The sequence below is a fragment of the Aristolochia californica genome, unplaced genomic scaffold (assembly GCF_029961685.1).
Source record: "Aristolochia californica isolate CCGP_79_NKW_82.1479 unplaced genomic scaffold, dmAriCali1.0.hap1 SCAF_14, whole genome shotgun sequence".
In the NCBI taxonomy this organism is placed as follows: Eukaryota; Viridiplantae; Streptophyta; class Magnoliopsida; order Piperales; family Aristolochiaceae; genus Aristolochia; species Aristolochia californica.
The window spans coordinates 1,959,510-1,978,139 of record NW_027181815.1 but is presented as its reverse complement, the minus strand read 5'-3'; the positions used below and the strand labels follow the sequence as shown (position 1 = coordinate 1,978,139).

General features: G+C 38.4%; 1 protein-coding gene across 1 annotated transcript; it reads right to left on the bottom strand.

The window, feature by feature from the left end:
- Nucleotides 1–455: 455 nt before the first annotated feature.
- LOC137950198 (uncharacterized) lies at nucleotides 456–17,338 on the bottom strand. Its single transcript, XM_068796583.1, has 13 exons — nucleotides 16,985–17,338; nucleotides 16,460–16,522; nucleotides 14,751–15,194; nucleotides 6,569–6,640; nucleotides 5,139–5,264; nucleotides 4,845–5,033; nucleotides 3,840–3,887; nucleotides 3,503–3,664; nucleotides 3,022–3,183; nucleotides 1,794–1,887; nucleotides 1,593–1,711; nucleotides 1,467–1,511; nucleotides 456–1,150 (listed from the first exon to the last, which is right to left on the bottom strand). The coding sequence occupies exons 1-13, from the start codon at nucleotides 17,336–17,338 to the stop codon at nucleotides 914–916; spliced, it is 2,115 nt and encodes a 704-aa protein (XP_068652684.1). The 3' UTR covers nucleotides 456–913.
- Nucleotides 17,339–18,630: the final 1,292 nt, after the last annotated feature.

Below are 18,630 nucleotides of genomic sequence, written 5' to 3'. Positions count from 1 at the left end.
TGTCTCTTCATGATTAATTGCAACATGGTAAGATGCAATTTTGAGGCTAATTTAAGGGATAGAAGCAACAAAATCCCCTGATGAGAGGAGATGAAGCCTGAACGTGGGCATTCATAATTGAAAGAATCTTTGTCCACTCATTTTCTAAGTTAGAGAGGGTTGATGTCATGGAGACAAAAGCCAGTCTTCCCTCATATTTGCCTTGAATAAACCCATCATATATACTTGCAAAGATGACTCACAGAACATGCTTTTCTTTTTCTCCTTTTTAATCCAAGCTTGGTGCACTTCTCATACAAGCAAATCATTATGATTACTCCCAAGTGTAAAATAATACATAAAACATGATTAGTATACTAATTGAGAAGGGTTTATGATTAGTTCATTGCTAGATGATGAAGAAAAGAAGATTTTGAGTTTGATTAAGATATTCATTTGTTCTCTTGGCCTTCAAACCCATCAAATACTGTTACATTATTATATTCCATAGTGGAGACCGACAAGCTTCCGTTAAATCATCCTTTTAACTGATCTTGAACTCTGTCTCACCTGCAGCACGGTAGCAGTACGAGTTCTTCTCGCATTTATTCCAGCCATAACAATTCTGCTGTTTCTCCAATTAAACCTTGTAGGACTGAGGTAGGTGATGGGTTGCTTCCACATTTATTTTGGAATTCATTCAAGAGAAACAACATATCGTACATTGTCAAAAAGAGTTTTGCTAATTTGGTTCACTTTTTGTAACTTTTTCTTTAGAACAACTACATAAACCTGACGCCAACTCTTGAGCAAACACGGTGACCCCTTTTCTTCCTTCAAGATATCTGACAAACTTTGCACCATAACTATTAACTTGGCTTTCATCGGATAATGGCCAAAATTTGAATGATAGGAATTAGGATTAGAAAACCCTTCAGTATTTTACAAATCCTGTATTCTTCTGCGCCTTGCCTAGAACCAAATCTATATCATCATGGTATAAGTTAAGTGCTTTGGCTACAAGAAAACCAGAATATAATCCATCAACAGCAGCACTCACAATTCCACCAGCATAACCAGCACCTTCCCCAATTGGGTATAGACCTTTCAACGATAAGCTTTCATAAGTATCCCCATTACGAGAAATCTGAACAGGAGAGCTTGTCCTCGTCTGGAGGCAAAAGAAGAAAATAACTACATAAATGAACTATCCCCAGTATCGAGAAGTAAGTTCAGTGAAGCTTTCAGTATGGTACACCAATTTATAGTCTTATGTCACCTTTGAGTTGCATGTATCTTGAAATGAGAAAGGAAATAAAAACAGCAAGACGCAGTAAAATGCTTACTTAAGAAGCACTCACCCATTTCTCTCAACAGAAGTCAAAATTCAGATATTGTTTGTCACAATCCGAATAGGAGGAGACATGTGGAATTCTAAGAAGCAATAAGTAAATGAGTGGAGCAAAAGCAGAGTTCAGGTGCATTACCTCCACCCCATGAAGAAGCGCATCCCTTGAGATAAATCCCGGAAGCTGAAAGAGTTGAATTAAGACTTTAAGAAAATCAAACCTCACCAATTTATTAGTTTTAGTTGAAATGTGAGAAGATAATACCTCTTTGTTAAATGCTGTGATGGACTGTTGCAAAGCCTGTGTAATATGAAGGGGGAACAACTGATGCAGACTCGATGCTTTAACTCCCAATCGGTAACTTGATTGAGGAACATCCATCACTGAAAACCAAAAGGTTACATAAGCAACAAATTCAGAAAAATAATAAATAAACAAATAGGACAGTATGATTCCCAACTCTACCTGTTAATTTATTTTCCAAAAAGTCAGTGACAGTTTGAACGGGAACCACGAAATTACCTCCACCCATCATAGCTGCTCTTTTCTCAAATTCTCTCTGGCATACAAAAGACATAAATAGCAAAAGACAGATTGAGCATAGAGATGAGACTACATTCTAATGTTCAGTCAGCTACGATGAGCTAACTAAGAAGAATGCAGCAAGATTTACCCACTGTATCGTTTGAAACAAAATAACAGTAGAAAAGGTATCACTTGTCCCAAGTATGAATTTCACCAAGTTGTCAAATCTCATTGGAAAAATGTCCTTTCAGCCTAAGATCTTAGTCCTTTCTTTTCACAACAGGATTAAATCACAAACTTTAGAATTCTGAATTTCAAATTAGAATCTGAACACTAGGAGACCTAGCCTAAAATATTTCATATAGATTGCTGTTGGAGACATCAGAATTCACATAACTATTGGATGAAGACAACAGAAGAGCTGAAGCAAGAGAGCTATAACTAGGAATGGAGTTAAGGAGAGGAGGCAGAAGGAAGAAAGAAAACAGCTTATGCAGGAACCAGGTGCCTCTCACAGGCATCAACTCAGTAGCGTGATGGAACAGGTAAAACAGGTTCAACCAGCAACATAAATAAGAATTTAAACAGAAAAGAAAAATTGGAAAAGAAGAACAGTATGCTTCTTTGGTAATAAAAACCAGGAAATATCCCTGAAGAAGATCTCTGGAGGTATTCCTAGCATGTATGTTTACATAGAAGTCGACCTTCCCATCAACTCAAATTTCCAATCCTATATACTGACAACAAAATCTTGTATGCCTCCTTCCATGAACAAAATACTTGAGGAGTGATTACTTTGGAGGCAAAAAGCTATCAACTGCTTCATTGTCAAAAATAAAAAATAACAAAAAGAAACAAAGAAAAAGCAAAAAATTCTGACCTCCTTGTATGCTCAACAATTGTGCTAGAAAAGTATCAAAGCCTATCATCTTTGGTGGTGAGCACAAAATAACTTATTTTTCTATTAATTTTGCTGAAATTGTGTATATAAATGAAAAAAGTAACAATATTCACCAATTTTTTTTGTTAAATGAAGATGTTTCACCACTCTCAGAGACTATGCAAATAACATGATCGACTCCCTGAGAAACGATGAATAAGATTACCCGCAGAGACAAACCCTGAATGCATGATGAAAAACAAACAGACGGAAAAAATGGGGGATTACCTGGAATTCTACACCAGCTAGAGGTCCATGATGTTGGAAATCCTTAAAATCCTTTGAAGAAACGGTGACAACAATTGCTGCATTTGCCCACTTAGATGCTCTTCGAGAAAATGACATCCCATTGATGCAGAGCTCCGATGGATCAGTGCTAGTGAGAACTACCTGAAAGAGTAAGATGTAAAAATCCATCTAGTCAAACTCAAGTAGGTGAGGCTACATTTGTATACATAGCCATATCCATCTGATGATGCCATTAATGCTATTCCATGGGAAGATTGGTGATTAATCAATATCAGATTCATACTTATTTCATTAATTTGGTTGGTAGGGGAAACAGTCAGTCTCTCCAAATGGTGGGTTCAGGTAACCCAGCTACTTCCCAGATTTACAAGACACTAGTTTATATATTTCTTGTGCTAGAATACTGCATTCCCTGAATATATATATATATATATATATATAAATAGCAAATATTACGTACCTGTCCACCTGGGCACATGCAAAAGGAATAACAGCTGCGGCTCATATCTCCAGGACTAGTAGATGAATTAAATTCTTCCTCATCAACATACTTCACCACCTTATAGTCTGCAACAGGGACCCTTCCACGTCCATGACAAACTTCACTCGCTAAATCAGCATACTGCATATATTCAAAGAAGACGTACATAATATAGAAAGACTCAAAAAGTAAAATAAACCAGCCCTGGCACTGGCAAAAGCACTCATTTGTCGTTTTTAACAAAGGACTATAACACTGCCTTATGGACACTGAACAGGACAAAGCAGTAAGATAAAAGAAAAGAAGTGAAACTTACCTGTATGCTGTTTATTAGCTCCTGAGGATGCTCAATTCGCAGTCCCACCTATACAGACATAAAAAGCATAAATTTGCAGAAATTTCTTAGCAATTGGAGCAAAAAAGGAAATACTGTGGTTTCTCAGCAATAATTAATGGAATGGAAGTAGATAGAGATGAAGAAAATACTGAATGAAAAAGCGAGAGGAAAGGGGAACGTAGAAGAGTGAATCTGGGAGATTATCTGCTGAGAAGAGAAAGGTAAACAGCTGTTGAAGTAGGATACTTTATCACACGCTAACGACAAATCCTAGAATTGGATTATGGCTATAAATAGTAATGAAGCACTTATCTTGAATGCTGAGTTTATTTTTGCTAAAAACAAAGGAGGAAAACAAGAGAAAGTGACATACAAGAGAGAGCAAAAAGACAAGGGAAAGAAAAAGGAGATCAAAATGAAAACCAAAATACAAGGAAATCAAGCACAATCCAATGCAAAAGGCATTACTGCAACAAGGCATCGCCAGGTAACCCCCTTGCTTGCCAATGTGTTTGAATCAATTTTGCAAATCGCAATGTGTGAATAGAACTAAAGCAGCCATCCAAACATTTAAAATGAGGTACCCCCTTGCTTGCCAATGTGTTTGAATCAATTTTGCTAATTGCAATGTGTGAAAATTACTAAAACATCCAAACGTTTAAAAGGGTCAAAGCAAGCCATTTAATTTCCTTGTCTTTGCTAGCTATTACTAGAAATCCAGCAAATAAATGGAAAAATTGAAGGATTTAGTGATCATATTGTCTTGTTTTTTTTTATGAAGGATCATATTGTCTTGTATATAATAAGCATTGACTTCACGAAATTTTTTACCATCCAAATACCTCAAACTTGACCACAATTTGGAAAAATTAAGAATAGATACCAGTCATGCAAAAGGGGAAAAATGTGGCATGAAACTCCTCTCAGAAAACATATATCCTAACATTACATCAGTAGATGCAACTTAAATATCTTGATACTCACAGCAAAGTCTTTTGGGATCAATTCTACATTATGATGACGAAGCATTTGATAAACATCACGTGCAGAGTGGCCCGCAGCTAGTACAACTGCATCATAAGCTAATTTCTGGTTATCTGAAGTCTTAATTCCAACAACACGTGAATTTTCCACAAGCAAATCATCCAATCTTGTTCCAAACTTGATGTCAACCTATATTAAACAATTCAAGGCAAGTATTCAGCCAATGGCTGCACCAAAGTGATGCTTTTTTAATAGAGAAGTAAAGCATGAAAGTTCTTTCAGGAAATTACTTACACCCAACCCTTGCAAGTGGCGCCGAAAGTTGCGCAGCAATGGAACCAGCCTATCTGTCCCCAAGTGAGGTTTTCCATCAACCAAGATATTTGGAGGTGCTCCAAAATGAACTAGAGTTTTCATAATCTGAAATTCAACAGAAGAAATTGCCCCAAGTGAGGTTTTCCATCAACCAAGATATTTGGAGGTGCTCCAAAATGAACTAGAGTTTTCATAATCTGAAATTCAACAGAAGAAATTGCCTGGCTTAGGTAAGCAATTGAGCACAAAAAAACTGAAGGAAGCATCAATGCAGGGTTACTCATCCTTTCTAATTATGTTTATAGAAGATGGGTATGTACCAAATGATATTGAAAAAATTATAGAAACAAACTGAGATTACAGGGACAAAATAAGCAGCGAGTGCACACCAAAGCTGAAGCAAGATCAAGTTCAGAAAACCCTTGGTTCTAGTCACAAACAATCCAACTTTCTAACTCCAAATAACTAGGTAAATGCAGGATTAGTAGAAATTGTTATGTCATTATCAAAGAATATTTTGGTTTCTTATTTTGCTCTGTTTTTTTCTGTTTTATAAGCTCGACAGGGGTTTTAACATGATGTTCAAGTGATTATCTTATAAAAATTGAAAAACTCATCTTTTTGTTAGTTTGACACTTCTTCTAGTCACTCCTCTCTCAGGAACATCACTTTCCTCTTTTCCCTTCTTTCTCAATCTCTTCTTTCCTCTTTCTAATCTTATCCTGCTCCTCTTTCTCACACTTCCACTTTTTTCTTTATTCTTTACCTTAGTTGTCTTCATGTCCTTAAAGATACTTAAAGAGCAATTAGACCATCCACTAATTAGTCTCCATACCGGTCAACTTATCTTCTCAATAACCAAGGCGTGTAGGATGCTGGAGCACAAGTTGTTCTGTCCTCAGTCAAGTGACACATACTCTTTTATTGTTGCCACTCTGATCTATGGCGTGCATGTGCAACATAATGTCGCTGGAGAACAACTTGCACTGTACCATGTCCAGTGGCAACATAAAGTCGCTGGAGAACAACTTGCTCTGTTGTCCAGTGGCAACATAATGTCACTGGAGAACAACTTGCTCTGTCCCATGTCCAGTGGCAACATACTCTTTTTCTGCTACCATTCTGATATATGGCATACATGTATAAAGTAATGTCTCATGTTTCTCTAAAAAGAATTAGTGTTAATTTTAAAGAAAATTTAGCATCTGACTGGTCTTGCAAAATAAACTTCCTTTTAACAATCAACATTGCCACGCCACATAAGTGGAATAAGTTCCAAAGCAGAGTTTTCTTTACTTTACTTTTTTGCCATGATAAGGAAACCTAAAGGTTGACATGAAATATTTAAAACATTTTGCAAGTTAGAAAAGAAAAGCAGAGAGAATATTAGTATAGGTTCTGATCCTCACAGCCTGGACACTGTCAGTGTTTCTTCCAATTCTAGTCACCAGCTTTCCATCACTCCAGGTACCTGCACCACCCTGCCAAACTTTAAGTCCTCAATAAATGAGATAAAACTAGAGAAAGAAAAGCACAATCCAGAAGCTCAATGAATGGAAAACAGAACAAATTAGACCTACAATATATAAAGGGCACAATAAACACAATAATGGTACAGAAATAATGAAAGAATGATACTAAAAAAATTACAATAGATGGAACTAGCGGATACAACAAGGGTACAGAAATAATGAAAGAGTGATCTTCTGCAGGAAGAGAGCCCGCTATAAATGGCTAAAAGAAGGGGATGCAAATACCTTAATCTTTCATGCCATTGCCAGCCTAGCAATGAGCTGACTTCTGATAGGTCTGAGATTACTAACGAAATCTTGAGTTTCTACTCAAGTCTCTACGTGGAGGAGATTTCCAGCCGACCATTCAATGAGCAGCTCCTGATCAAGAGCATCTCTCCCCAACAGCGCAACTATCTTGAGAGGCCATTTACGCACAATGAAATTGAAGAAGCCATCCTGCAAATGCCACTTGACAAGGCTCCTGGCCCTGATGGGTTTAATGGTGAGTTCTTCAGAGTTGTCTGGCTCTTGAATTCTACATGAAAGGCATTCCATTTAGAGACCTGGGGGATTCATTCATCGCACTCGTCCCAAAGAAAGAGAATGTCGAATTGGTCAAACTTTTGGACAATCAACTTAATTTCATGGCCTTACAAAATTATTGCTCGTATCCTCCCTGGTAAACTCGAACAAGTTATAGACAGAATCATCAACAACGAGCAGAGTGCATTGATTAATGGTAAGGTCATCCTTGATGCAGCAATGGTTGTCCATGAGGCCATAGAAAGCTTCAAAAGGGGTTCTAAACCTATGATTATGCTGAAAATCAACTTCGAAAAGGCATTTGATGGAGTTAATTGGAGCTTTCTAGACTCGATGCTTAACATTTTCTATGGGATTTGGAGAGAAATGGCGATATTGCATAGGTAGCTATCTCTCCTAGGCCCGATATTTTGCGCTGATAAATAGAGGAGATAATGGATATTTTGGTGCCTCAAGGGGGGCTCAGGCAATGGGACCCTTTCTCCCCTCATCTATTCAACGTAGTAGTGGATGGCCTCACATGTCTCTTCAAATAAGCCTGGAAAATATAATGGCTCAATCCCCTCTTTGATGATGGACAGCTTCACAGCCCCCTTGTTCAATTTGCAGACAACAATGTCATATTTGGAGAAGGGAATCTGGACCAACACTTTTGAATCAAAGCTCTCCTTCACATCTTCGAGCTCATGTCTGGCCAGAAAATAAATTGGGGAAAATATGCCCTTTACGAATTCAATATTGATCAGAAGGCCCTTGACCTTCTAGCAAACAATTTTGGCAGTCAGGCTGGCACTCTTCCATGCTCCTACTTGGGTCTCCCCCTATTCTCAGGCCATGTAGATAAGTCCTTGTGGAATCCAGTCATTGACAAGCTTCAAGCCAGATTATCCACCTGGAAAGATAGACACCTATTGAAGGATGGAAGGCTCAAGCTGGTCCAATCTTGCCTTGTCGGGATTCAAACATACTTCCTCCGAAGCTCCACTGTCCCACTAGCATTACAAACCAGATTGAGAAGGTTTTGAGAGATTTCCTTTGGCGTGGCGGTGCTGAAGGTTTCAAACATCACCTCATTAGATGGAGCGACGTCTGCAAGCTGAAAGCATCTGGTGGTCTTGGCATCCATCAGACCAGACAAAACAATGCAGCTTCTCCTCGCAAAATGGATTTGGAAGCTGAATACCCAAGCTAACCTGCCTTGGATCAATTTCGTCATCAGAAAATTGGGTGAGATTTTTGGGTTCTGGTGGCTTGATTGTGGTTGGTCTTATCGACTCTCTCCTATATGGCGTTACATTGCCCCCACCTTCCAGCAATTCAGGGCCCACACCCACATTGCGTTTGGCAATGGACACAAAGTCCTATTTTTGAAAGACATTTGGGCGTCTCATGTCCCCCTCCAAACTCTTTTCCCCCGCCTATACCACCTCGCATCCAACCAGCAAATCATATTAACTACGGTTATTGGTCTTAGAAGCCTTCTTGACATTGACTGGACCAGCCTCTTTCGTCAACCCCTAAATGATCTAGAAGCCAATGAAATTAGCCTTCTCCTCAAGAGTTTCAAGCAGCTATACCTTAAGACCTCTTAAGAAGATAAGCTAATCTGGTGCCCGTCATCCAATGGTACCTTCTCAGTAGCATCCTGCTTTAGCATTCTCACTGCCACCGCCGGCCCCCTAGCCCAACAACGAGTGCCAATTAACCTCAATGGGCTTGGTCTCTCTCTTGGCCTAGCAAAATGGAATTTCTCATATGAAGTGTGCTTCATGGCAAGGCCCTAACCGAGGACAATTTGGTCAGACAGGGTTCCATTCTTGCCTCCCCCTATTGCGACCTATATTGGTTAGTTGAAGAAACTATTGACCACCTTTTTGCCCACTATCGGTATACTCGGCGAATCTGGTGTTACTTCTTCAACCTATTTGAGATATCTACTTGCATGCCTTTATCATTTTCCAACCTAGTCAACATGTCTATGGGTATCCACCTTCCTTCTCTCAGCAAGACCATGCTGAAGGCCTGCTTTGTCTTCATTCTGTGGCACATCTGGTATGAAAAAAGAACAAATGGATATTTCTCAGCAAGGCCACCTCTTGGCTCAACACTGCTGGCAGAATTCTTGAAAACATCATCCAAAGGCTTCTCACCCTTGAAGCCTTCAGCAACATAAGTGGCAACTCTCTCCGATTTAGCTGGTCTTCAGTGGCTAGCCTATTGCCCTAGTTGAATGGAACCCCCCCATTGGGGAGACCATCAAACTCAACTTTGATGGCTCCTCTTTTGGTAATTCTGGCCCCACTGGCTTTGGAGGAGTTTTGACGCCGGACAGAATAGCGATTATCCTGTAAGCGGATCAAATTGAGAATCACGGGAGGAACGCACGAAATCCGCCCTGAAATCGTAGAGAAATTCTCTAAATCGATTCACAATATCAATACCATTCAACTAACTATCCCTAAACCCTCCAACAGTCTTTTAACCAAACTCAACGCCCCCGACAAGCCCGGGCTGCAGCTCAAAATAAAGAAAACCCTAACCGGGTTCAATACAAAAGATCCGACTAAGGATCCGACTAAATATCCGACTATGGATCCGACTCCGAGTAAAGATCCGACTATTTACCCCGGTCCGATTAAGGATCCGAATATGTACCCGCATCAGATATTCTCGCCTGCATCAAGTTTTCCGTGATTCCAATGGAAAAATCCTTGCTTCTTATGCTGGCTCGCTAGGCTTGTCAGACGCCATTACTGCTGAGCTACAAGCCCTTAGGCATGGGTTGAAGATCTTCAAGGATATACTCCATGGTGCTCTTGTTGTGGAAGGTGACTCCTTTGCTGTCATCAACTGGTGCTTCGGCAAGCAGGCCCCCCTTTGGCGTTTGTGGAACATCTTCTTTGAAATTCAGGACCTTAGTGCTCTTGTTGTTTCTTGGGTTCATGTAAATAGGTCTGCCAATTCCTTGGTGGACTCTCTTGCTAAAGAGGGCGTCATTGGTGGACTCTCTTGCTAAAGAGGGTGTCGCCCTCCAATCCCTTGTCGTAAGAGGGCCCTCCTCCTAGCCTTTTGTCTTTGCTGCTGTTTTTTTTAATAAAATGCACCTTTTCTCAAAGAGATAAAATTTGCACAAGTTAATGGTGAGGATGTCATACAATGTCAGAGAGGGAAACTTATGGAATAGGGGGAAGACTATACTGGGGAAGAGGGGAAAGGGACTTTCTTGAAAAAAAGGATGGGGGATAATTTTTCCAGGAACACTTCGCCAAAACCCCCAAAGCTTAGCAATTAAAATCAGCATATTAATATCACTTTCCTTTGAATCTTTTTTTCTCCTCTAGACAGTTGTTATTGGAGTACAGTACGTAGAATAGAAGTCCTATTTAGATAGGAAATTTAGTCATTGGTTTTATTTTCTATTTGAGTTAAATATTGATTATGTCCTACTCAAACTAGGTCTCAAATTATAACCATACTTATAAAATTGATGGATGAATGTCAAGAAAATATACTTGATAGATTTAATTTCTCTCTACTTCGATTTCCAAATCTCACATGGTATCATAACTGACCCAAGCCTGTATTAGTGTTCTCTGTGGCCTATGCCTATGTTCTCCATGTCTTGAACCAAGTTATCAATTTAGACCTGGGCATGAATAGGAACGTTTGGGGGTAAAATGGTCCACCAGATTATAATTGTACATGTGGTCCACGTTGCTAGCTGCCTAAGAGTAAGGTTGGTGATTTGGGCTTTGGGAATATCTTTATTAGTTCACATTACTAGATGCCTGAAAGAGAGGTTGGTGTGTGTGTGGAAGAATAGTTCACATAGATTTGGGCTTTGAAAAGATCCTTCATCTATTACTAGGGAAGAAACGTTCTAACTTCCAAGAGTCATTTTGTGAGGAGCTGGCCCAAACTTAACATATTCAATCATGGAGCATATCCCACATGAAGGGTCTCACTTTCACCTTTTTCTGATGTGGTTGGTTTCGAACTAGTAAAATTAATAAAAACTCAGAAGTATGACTAGCACACGAATTGGCTAGTTGATAAAAAAGAGAGGTAACTCAGCCAATTCAAGAAGACCTAGTTCCCTATGCTCTGCACAAAGAACTAATTTTTGAGGAAAAGGTAATCTGTCTTCTCCACGCCAAACTCCTTATTCTATTTTCATAAATTTAGCCAAAATTACAAGTTTGCCCTCCCTTATACAAAAGCCTCCAATTATAAGTAAATTTACAAACGAGCCCTTACGTTAATTAAAATAAGACGCTGAATTCAAATAAACGAACTAATAAATTAAATACATGCTAGAACAAGCTAAGATTATTTTATATGTATCAATCTATCCCCCCTTCAAAGAACTTTGTCCTCAAGGTTTCAACAAAGTCTTGGAATAGTGTTAGAAACAAGTCCTCTTCCCATGTAGCATCTTCTAGTAGAAGGTGTGTCTAACAAACTGGAACCTCTGTTTTCAAGTAGCTAGCTACCCACACACGATGCTTTGCAAGACTTTGTATGGATCCTCAGGAATTTTCCATCTAAGGACCACTATGGAAGTTTAGGGGAGTGTTAGTCATGTCCCCTCGCTTAATGTTTAATTGAGAGACAGGAATAACCAAGTAGACAGTAGAAGAAACCGGTAGTCCAGTTTATAAGCCATGGATCCTACATGCTTCAATATTTTAAACAGGAGCAGAAAGCAAGCTTCTAGTTATGCTTCTGAACAATGTTCATTTGCTGAGATGATTACAACTTTAAATATGCCCACCCACTTGTAGTTCCCTTTCAATTTTTGGTTGTCAGCAGGTGCTTCATTGGATTTTGAACTGAAGCAAGTTTATGTTTTAAGAGCCTCAATGTCTCATTGTGATCTAGTAAATTGGTTTCTAAATCCTTGAGAGGTGTAGTTTCCCACAAGTAAGAGATCACTAAGGGAGGAGCTCGCCCATACATGGCCTGAAAGGGTGTCATAACTGTAGAAGAGTGAAAAGACGTATCGTATGCCCATTTTGCCCAAGGAAGCATTTGACTCCAAGAGTTCGGTTTGAACTCGGCAAAACTTTACAAATAATACTCAAGACCTCTATCAACCACCTCAATGTAGCCATCTGTCTAGGGGAGATATGCAGTATTTTTACTCTCCAACAGACCTGTGTCATGGAAGCTAAAAAATACAATCCCAAACTGGCTAACAAAGATAGCATCTCCATAGGACATGATGGTGTGGGGTAAATCATGAAGGTGAACAATTTCTCTCAGAAACAGTTCAACAACTACATGGGTGTATAAGAATGCTTGAGTGGCATAAAATGGGTATATTTGGAAAGATGGTCAACAACCACCAGAATAACAGAATAACCTGCTGAAATAGGAAGACCAATAATAAAATCCACAGAAAGATCCTCCCATATCGAATCTAGAATCAGAAATGGCTGCAAGAGACCAGAGAGATGTTTTCATTTTTAACTCTTTGGCAAATATCACACCCCGCTACATATAATTTAACATCCTTATCATACCTGGCCAAAAGAAAACTGCTACTAATTGTTTATATGTTTTTAATTCTCCTTCATTACCAACCACATGGAATCATGAAACTCCTGCAGATTAGATTTACGTAAGGAAGAAACTTTAGGAACATATAGGCAGCCTTTCGGCAAAAGAAGATCATTCTGCCAGGTGCAAAAAGAATAAAGATTGGGAATTTAGAGCACCTAGTGAATAAGAGCAACGATATAAGGGTCGGAATTGTATGCAGCATGAATCTGATCCAGAAACCCTGAGTCACCCAATGATTAAAGTCATAATACCAATTGCTGCACCTAGATAAGGCATCCGCTGCTGTATTTAACCAGCATGGATAAATAATTTTCTAATTGTAAAGAAAGAGGTTTGAGGAAGAAAGAAGAGAAGAAGAAGTAGAAAAAAAAAGAGGAGCTGCCTTGGCTGTGTTGGAGTTCATGCTAGAAAAGCACGAGCTCGTCTCTTTTATTAGGGGTTTAAGTGAATAATTATAGAAAGGACAAAAATATCCTTATTTCCAAAAAATCACATAACTCCTAAAATACAAGCCTGTTTTGAATGAAACTTGAAACATAAGAATGTAAAAACATTATCTAGCTAACAGAAATAAACTAGGATAGACATAATATGAGAAATAACCAAAATACCCCTAAATTGATATTTTAACACTCCCCCTCAAGTTGGAGAGTAGATATCAAACAAAGACAGCTTGTCACAGAAAGTCACGTGCTCACGTCTTTCGAAATGTTTGGTAAACATGTCTCCAAGTTGGTCTAAAGATTTCACAAATGGAGTTACCACATTCCCTTGTATGTGTGCGATAAGGCTGAGTCATGCTGAAATATTTTTACGGAACACTAGGCGTGTAGAATGAAAGAAGAGCTGCTCAATGCAGCGCCCCTTTTTCTACCAAGCAAAAGAATTAAGATAGAAGAAAATATTTCTGGATTACCAGCACTCATTATTTCTGTGCAAACTATCCCATACTCTAACCGGTGGTGTTGGTAGCTGCGAGGGTTGCAGTCGAGACCCTCTATTCTGGCATCTAGGGTGTCAGTGAGGAAACCTGGTCTTCCAGTTTCTAGAGTTTCATGGTGACTGGAAGCATTAGTCTCTCGTTCCCTCTTCCTCTTTCGATTTCAATCTTCTGCTGCTACTTGTTCTTCAAGTTCAACTTCCAACAGACATAACCAAAATTTGAGACTAGGTTTACTCTTATACAAATTATGCGGTTGGTTTTGGTACTAGTAAAATTAATAAAAACTAGGAAGTATGATAGAAAATCAAATCAAGGAGCCAATTTGAGAAGGCCCAAATCTCCTATGCTCTGCATGCAAAACTAATTTCTGGGGATAAGGTAGTTTCACTCCTCCATGCCAAACTCTTGATTCTATTTCCATGAAATCAATAATTTATCCTCCCTTACACAAAAGTCCGAAATTATAAATAAATTCACAAACAAACCCTTATATCAATAAAAATAACGTATGCTGAATTTAAATAAACAAACTACTAAATTAAATAAATGCTAGAACAAGCTAAAATTGTTTTAAATGTATCATTTTCACTATAATTAACCGACTGGGGCAAGTACCACTGAATACCACCTTAGTAATGTTTGTAGTTATCTTTTGAAAAACAAGATGGGCCAGCAATACGCACAGATATATCATACGAAAGAGGCTGTTTATTCAAATCTATAAAAACACAATTAGGATGTGTCTCAGAGTCAGATTCATGTAGTAACTGACTTGGTACTGCCTTCTGTCTACTTGGACCTAAATTGGGACAATCAACCTATTTCCACATCTAAGGTGTGGGCATTTCAAGCAATACTCTCATCTTAACGAGGTTTCCTCGAGCAAATTGACCAAGAACTACTTATTAGCCAATAATAAGAGCTAAGCTAGGAAGCAAAAGAATAAAACAGGTAGTAAAATCATTAAATATAAAACATATGCCAAAAGATTGATAGCTTTAAAATGTGTATAAATCAAGAGATAACCTCCCCAAAGCAAAAATTGCTCTCTGGCTGTAAAATGCGCCGAACGACCAGTGAGCCAATGTCACGCCCTCTTTGCTCAACTGCTTGGCCCCTTTCTATCAAGGTGACTTCTGCCCCGAGCTCCCCAAGCACAAGAGATGCAAACAACCCCGATGGTCCACTTCCTATAACAGCAATTTTTGGCTTTCTTGCAAACTTGACTTTGTGCAGATCCTCAGAGCCAATGTCATGTCTATTTCCTCTTGACCCTGTATGATCCTTAATCTGCTTACAATCATCAGCAATCGTGATCACATCGCCAGAAGTTTTCATATGGGGCATATATTCTATAAGCCCTAGTCTAGGCTCCAACCGAGAAATAAAATCCCACGTCCGAGGCTCCATATTCAGAAGTTTCTCGACATCCATGTCTACAGTATACACAAATTTAGGCTCCTTCAACAACTGTAACAAGATAGGTAAATAAATGTCAAAGATATATAAGAAGTAACATATGGGCATTAATTAAAGTTCACAGAACCTCAAACGCTTTTCTATTTTTGTAAGAAAGCAAAATGAGAATATGTGATGATAGGTCCACCAGTGTGATCCTAGAAATCCTTTTTAACTTTTTCAGGATCCAGGTGATCCCAGAGGTAACCATGGAAAATCTCCATGCTGATCTCAATACTTGCCTTCATGAGCTCTGATGAAGGGGCAGAGCAGAAAAGAAATCAGACAACTTCATGTTGCCACTACAACATTTGTTAATCTAATTGATGAATGTCACTGGCTCCATAATGAGACTTGTAGTCCCAACCACATGGTAGCAGCATAGATGAATAACCTTGATTACAACAAACTCATGCAGCATGGTGGTGATGCAACAAAATCATGATGGAAGGTGAAGTACATTGAGAATGACAGAAATGGCAATTCATTACCCCACCAAGCTTCTCTGAGCTCAAGCCATCCGGTATATACATCAAGATGGTTCAGGTTTAGTTTTTACCAATCCCACAAAATTGGGGCCACTCTAACCTGAATCATGCTGATGAGCTGGATCCTGCAATCCCATTCTACAATGAATGCAGAGTTATCTCTTTCCTTTTTTTTCTTTATTCTTCTTTATATAATTGCAACTTCAACTTGTATTTGGGACAGATGTGATTTAATATTTATATTCTCCCTTTTCTTTAAAAGGTGGCAACATAATCCAGCGCACCAGTTTGATCCTGCAAAAACCTAATCATTCTCCCTCTCCTTCTCTAATACCTAACCTTACCAAAGTTTTCCACATTTAGATGGCATTTCACCCGTTATTCCAGGCATATCTTCCAATAATGCAAAAGCTTGGTTAGGTTTCAGGTTCAAAATAAAACGCCAACCATGCTCAATTCTACCCGATTGCAACTTCTAACTTTGACCAGTACAAAACATCAAAATATCCTCAAAAAATAATAATAATAATAATAATGTTGTAGAGAAAGATGGCAAAAACTCCATTGAAAGGATTAAGCACGTATATTGGTGAATGATGGTGAATTATATTAACCTAATTTAAAGCATGCAATAAGAATCCGCAAGGGTTCTCTTGATAGTGTTCGATTGTTGAGCAACAAATCAACCAGATTGCAATATTTCAACAAAGCACCATACAGCCCCACCCTGTAATTTACTTAGTCCTAGCTTATAATGAAGATATGTGAAAGATATTATCATTAACCAACCTTCCTTGCGTCAAAAGACTTTCTAACGATCGAGAATGCTTCTTGAGGTAACATAGAAGCAACCTAAGAGAAAAAAAAGATCGGTTATGTCAGGTTATATGAAGAATGAATAGGAAAAGGTAAAGAATCAACCAAGATAAGAATTGTCAGCATGTCAGGGGTTCAAATTAGAAGCAGATAGAGGTTTTTTCAATTTCAGAATTCAGTCATTGTCATCTTAGTTAGAACTAGAGGAACACCCACGCAATACATGGGAAAAAAGGAAATAATATTTTATGAATAAAACAAGAACCAAAACAAAACAAAAAAAAAGAGAAAAAGAATAAAAATATAAATTTGAAAATAAATAAAAATTTTATTATAATAACATCTACAAAAAGGACAATGAAAATGTATCAAAATTCAGAAGATAATTGCCACTTGTCTTGTTTACCCGACGGTCTGTCATGACACTAGAATATCACTTATCGTTTAACTGTTTAAGAGACGAAAAAAAAAATCCCTGCAATCTGGCATACTCATTACCGGAAATTCGAGAACCTTGGCGATAGCCTGGAGCAGACCATCTGAGATAGAAAGATCGTCTTTCCCAGGATCCATGTCAACAGGAACAGATAGCTTGGAGAGTCTCCAATAGCCATCTTCCTTATTCTTTATTTCTGTGGTGAGAACGCTACTTTGTTGCCTCTCTAGCTTCTTCTTCTCGGAAGGGTATCTCCGCTTTCCGGTCCTTTTGGCGCACAAAATTCGGTAAGTCCTGCAGACACCCAGCGAACGTGAGCGACTAAGTGAATCTTTAAGGTAAAGGTCTGGTACTTTCGAACCGCTAGAAGCCGAAGTTAAAGAGAGCAACGACTGTAGATTTGGTGCTAAGGCCATGGAGGTTTATCTGAGAAAGCAGCGGGAAATGGGAGGGAGAGCTCGGATAAGATCTCCGTCGTTTTGAGTTTTTACACTTCGTGAGCTCATTTCAATTAGAAATTACAAAATTTTCAGCTTTCAACTTTCGTGCACTGCGAAAGTGGAAAATGAAACTCCCTGTTAGTGCCCTCTGTATTTCAATTAATGCGCTAAAAATCGTTAATGCCCTCTGTAAGTTTGGGAAGAAAAATAAATTACAAATGTAATTGAGTTTCCCCCGTTTTAGCATAACCTGAAGGAAAGTGAATCAAGAGTTTTGAATTTACTTTCCATCCATCAATTACATCTGATGGTTGTCAGGAGCACTGTGGAAAGGATTTTAGAGAAAAAAAATTTCCACTCCTCTCTCGTTTGCGATCTTCAGCGATTTCAATCACCCTCTACAACTTCTCTTTGACGCTCGCTGACTCTCTCTCTCACAATCCTTAGCACCTACGACCTTCGGTGACTTCTCTCTCCACCTTGTAACCTCTCCATTTCGATTTGAAATAAACTAGGATAAACCCTTCTTCCTGGAAATCGATAGTTATTCTTCTTTTTGTTTTTGAATCGTTCATCTGCTTTTTATTTTAATTTTTGGCTTCATTTTCAGAATCATTCCTTTGCCTCTACAACCTCTCTCAAGTGTTTCGACAGAAATTAGGGTCTGTTCTTTTTGGTTCGGAATCATTATTCTTGACTGTACACTACTACAAATAAATATTTTATACTACACTTTCCATTACACACACTAAACACAAACAATTACTTCATTTTCCCTCCCACTTTCCCTTACACTTACAAAGTACACTAACTCCCCAACTATAAGGAATGTGAAAGTGAAAGTGAAATTAAAGGTGAATTATTTTTTTTTTGTGATAGTGCAGTGTAAAATAATTTATTCGTGTTTGTGTATAATGGAAAGTGCAGTGTACTCCCAAAATTTTTATTAATTAAATATTATAATAGATTTTTTTATAACTTTTAATTAAATTTTACATATTCCTTCTAGCTTAGCTTTTGTAGTTCTTTTTATTTTACATTGTTTTTGGCATGAAGAGGCTAACAAAACTATTAGTTGTAAGGTTGACTAAGAAATTCATCACTGTACTTTTGATCACCAATTAGGCACAAAAATGTTGAACGAGACAACCTCTTTCGAAGGATGAAGTGTTAGTGAATTCTAATGTGACCCAGTTTCTTAAATACTGACGATGTTACTGTGTAAGACAAGTAGTTCTTTCTTACAGTCTTGCTTTGCTCATTAATTG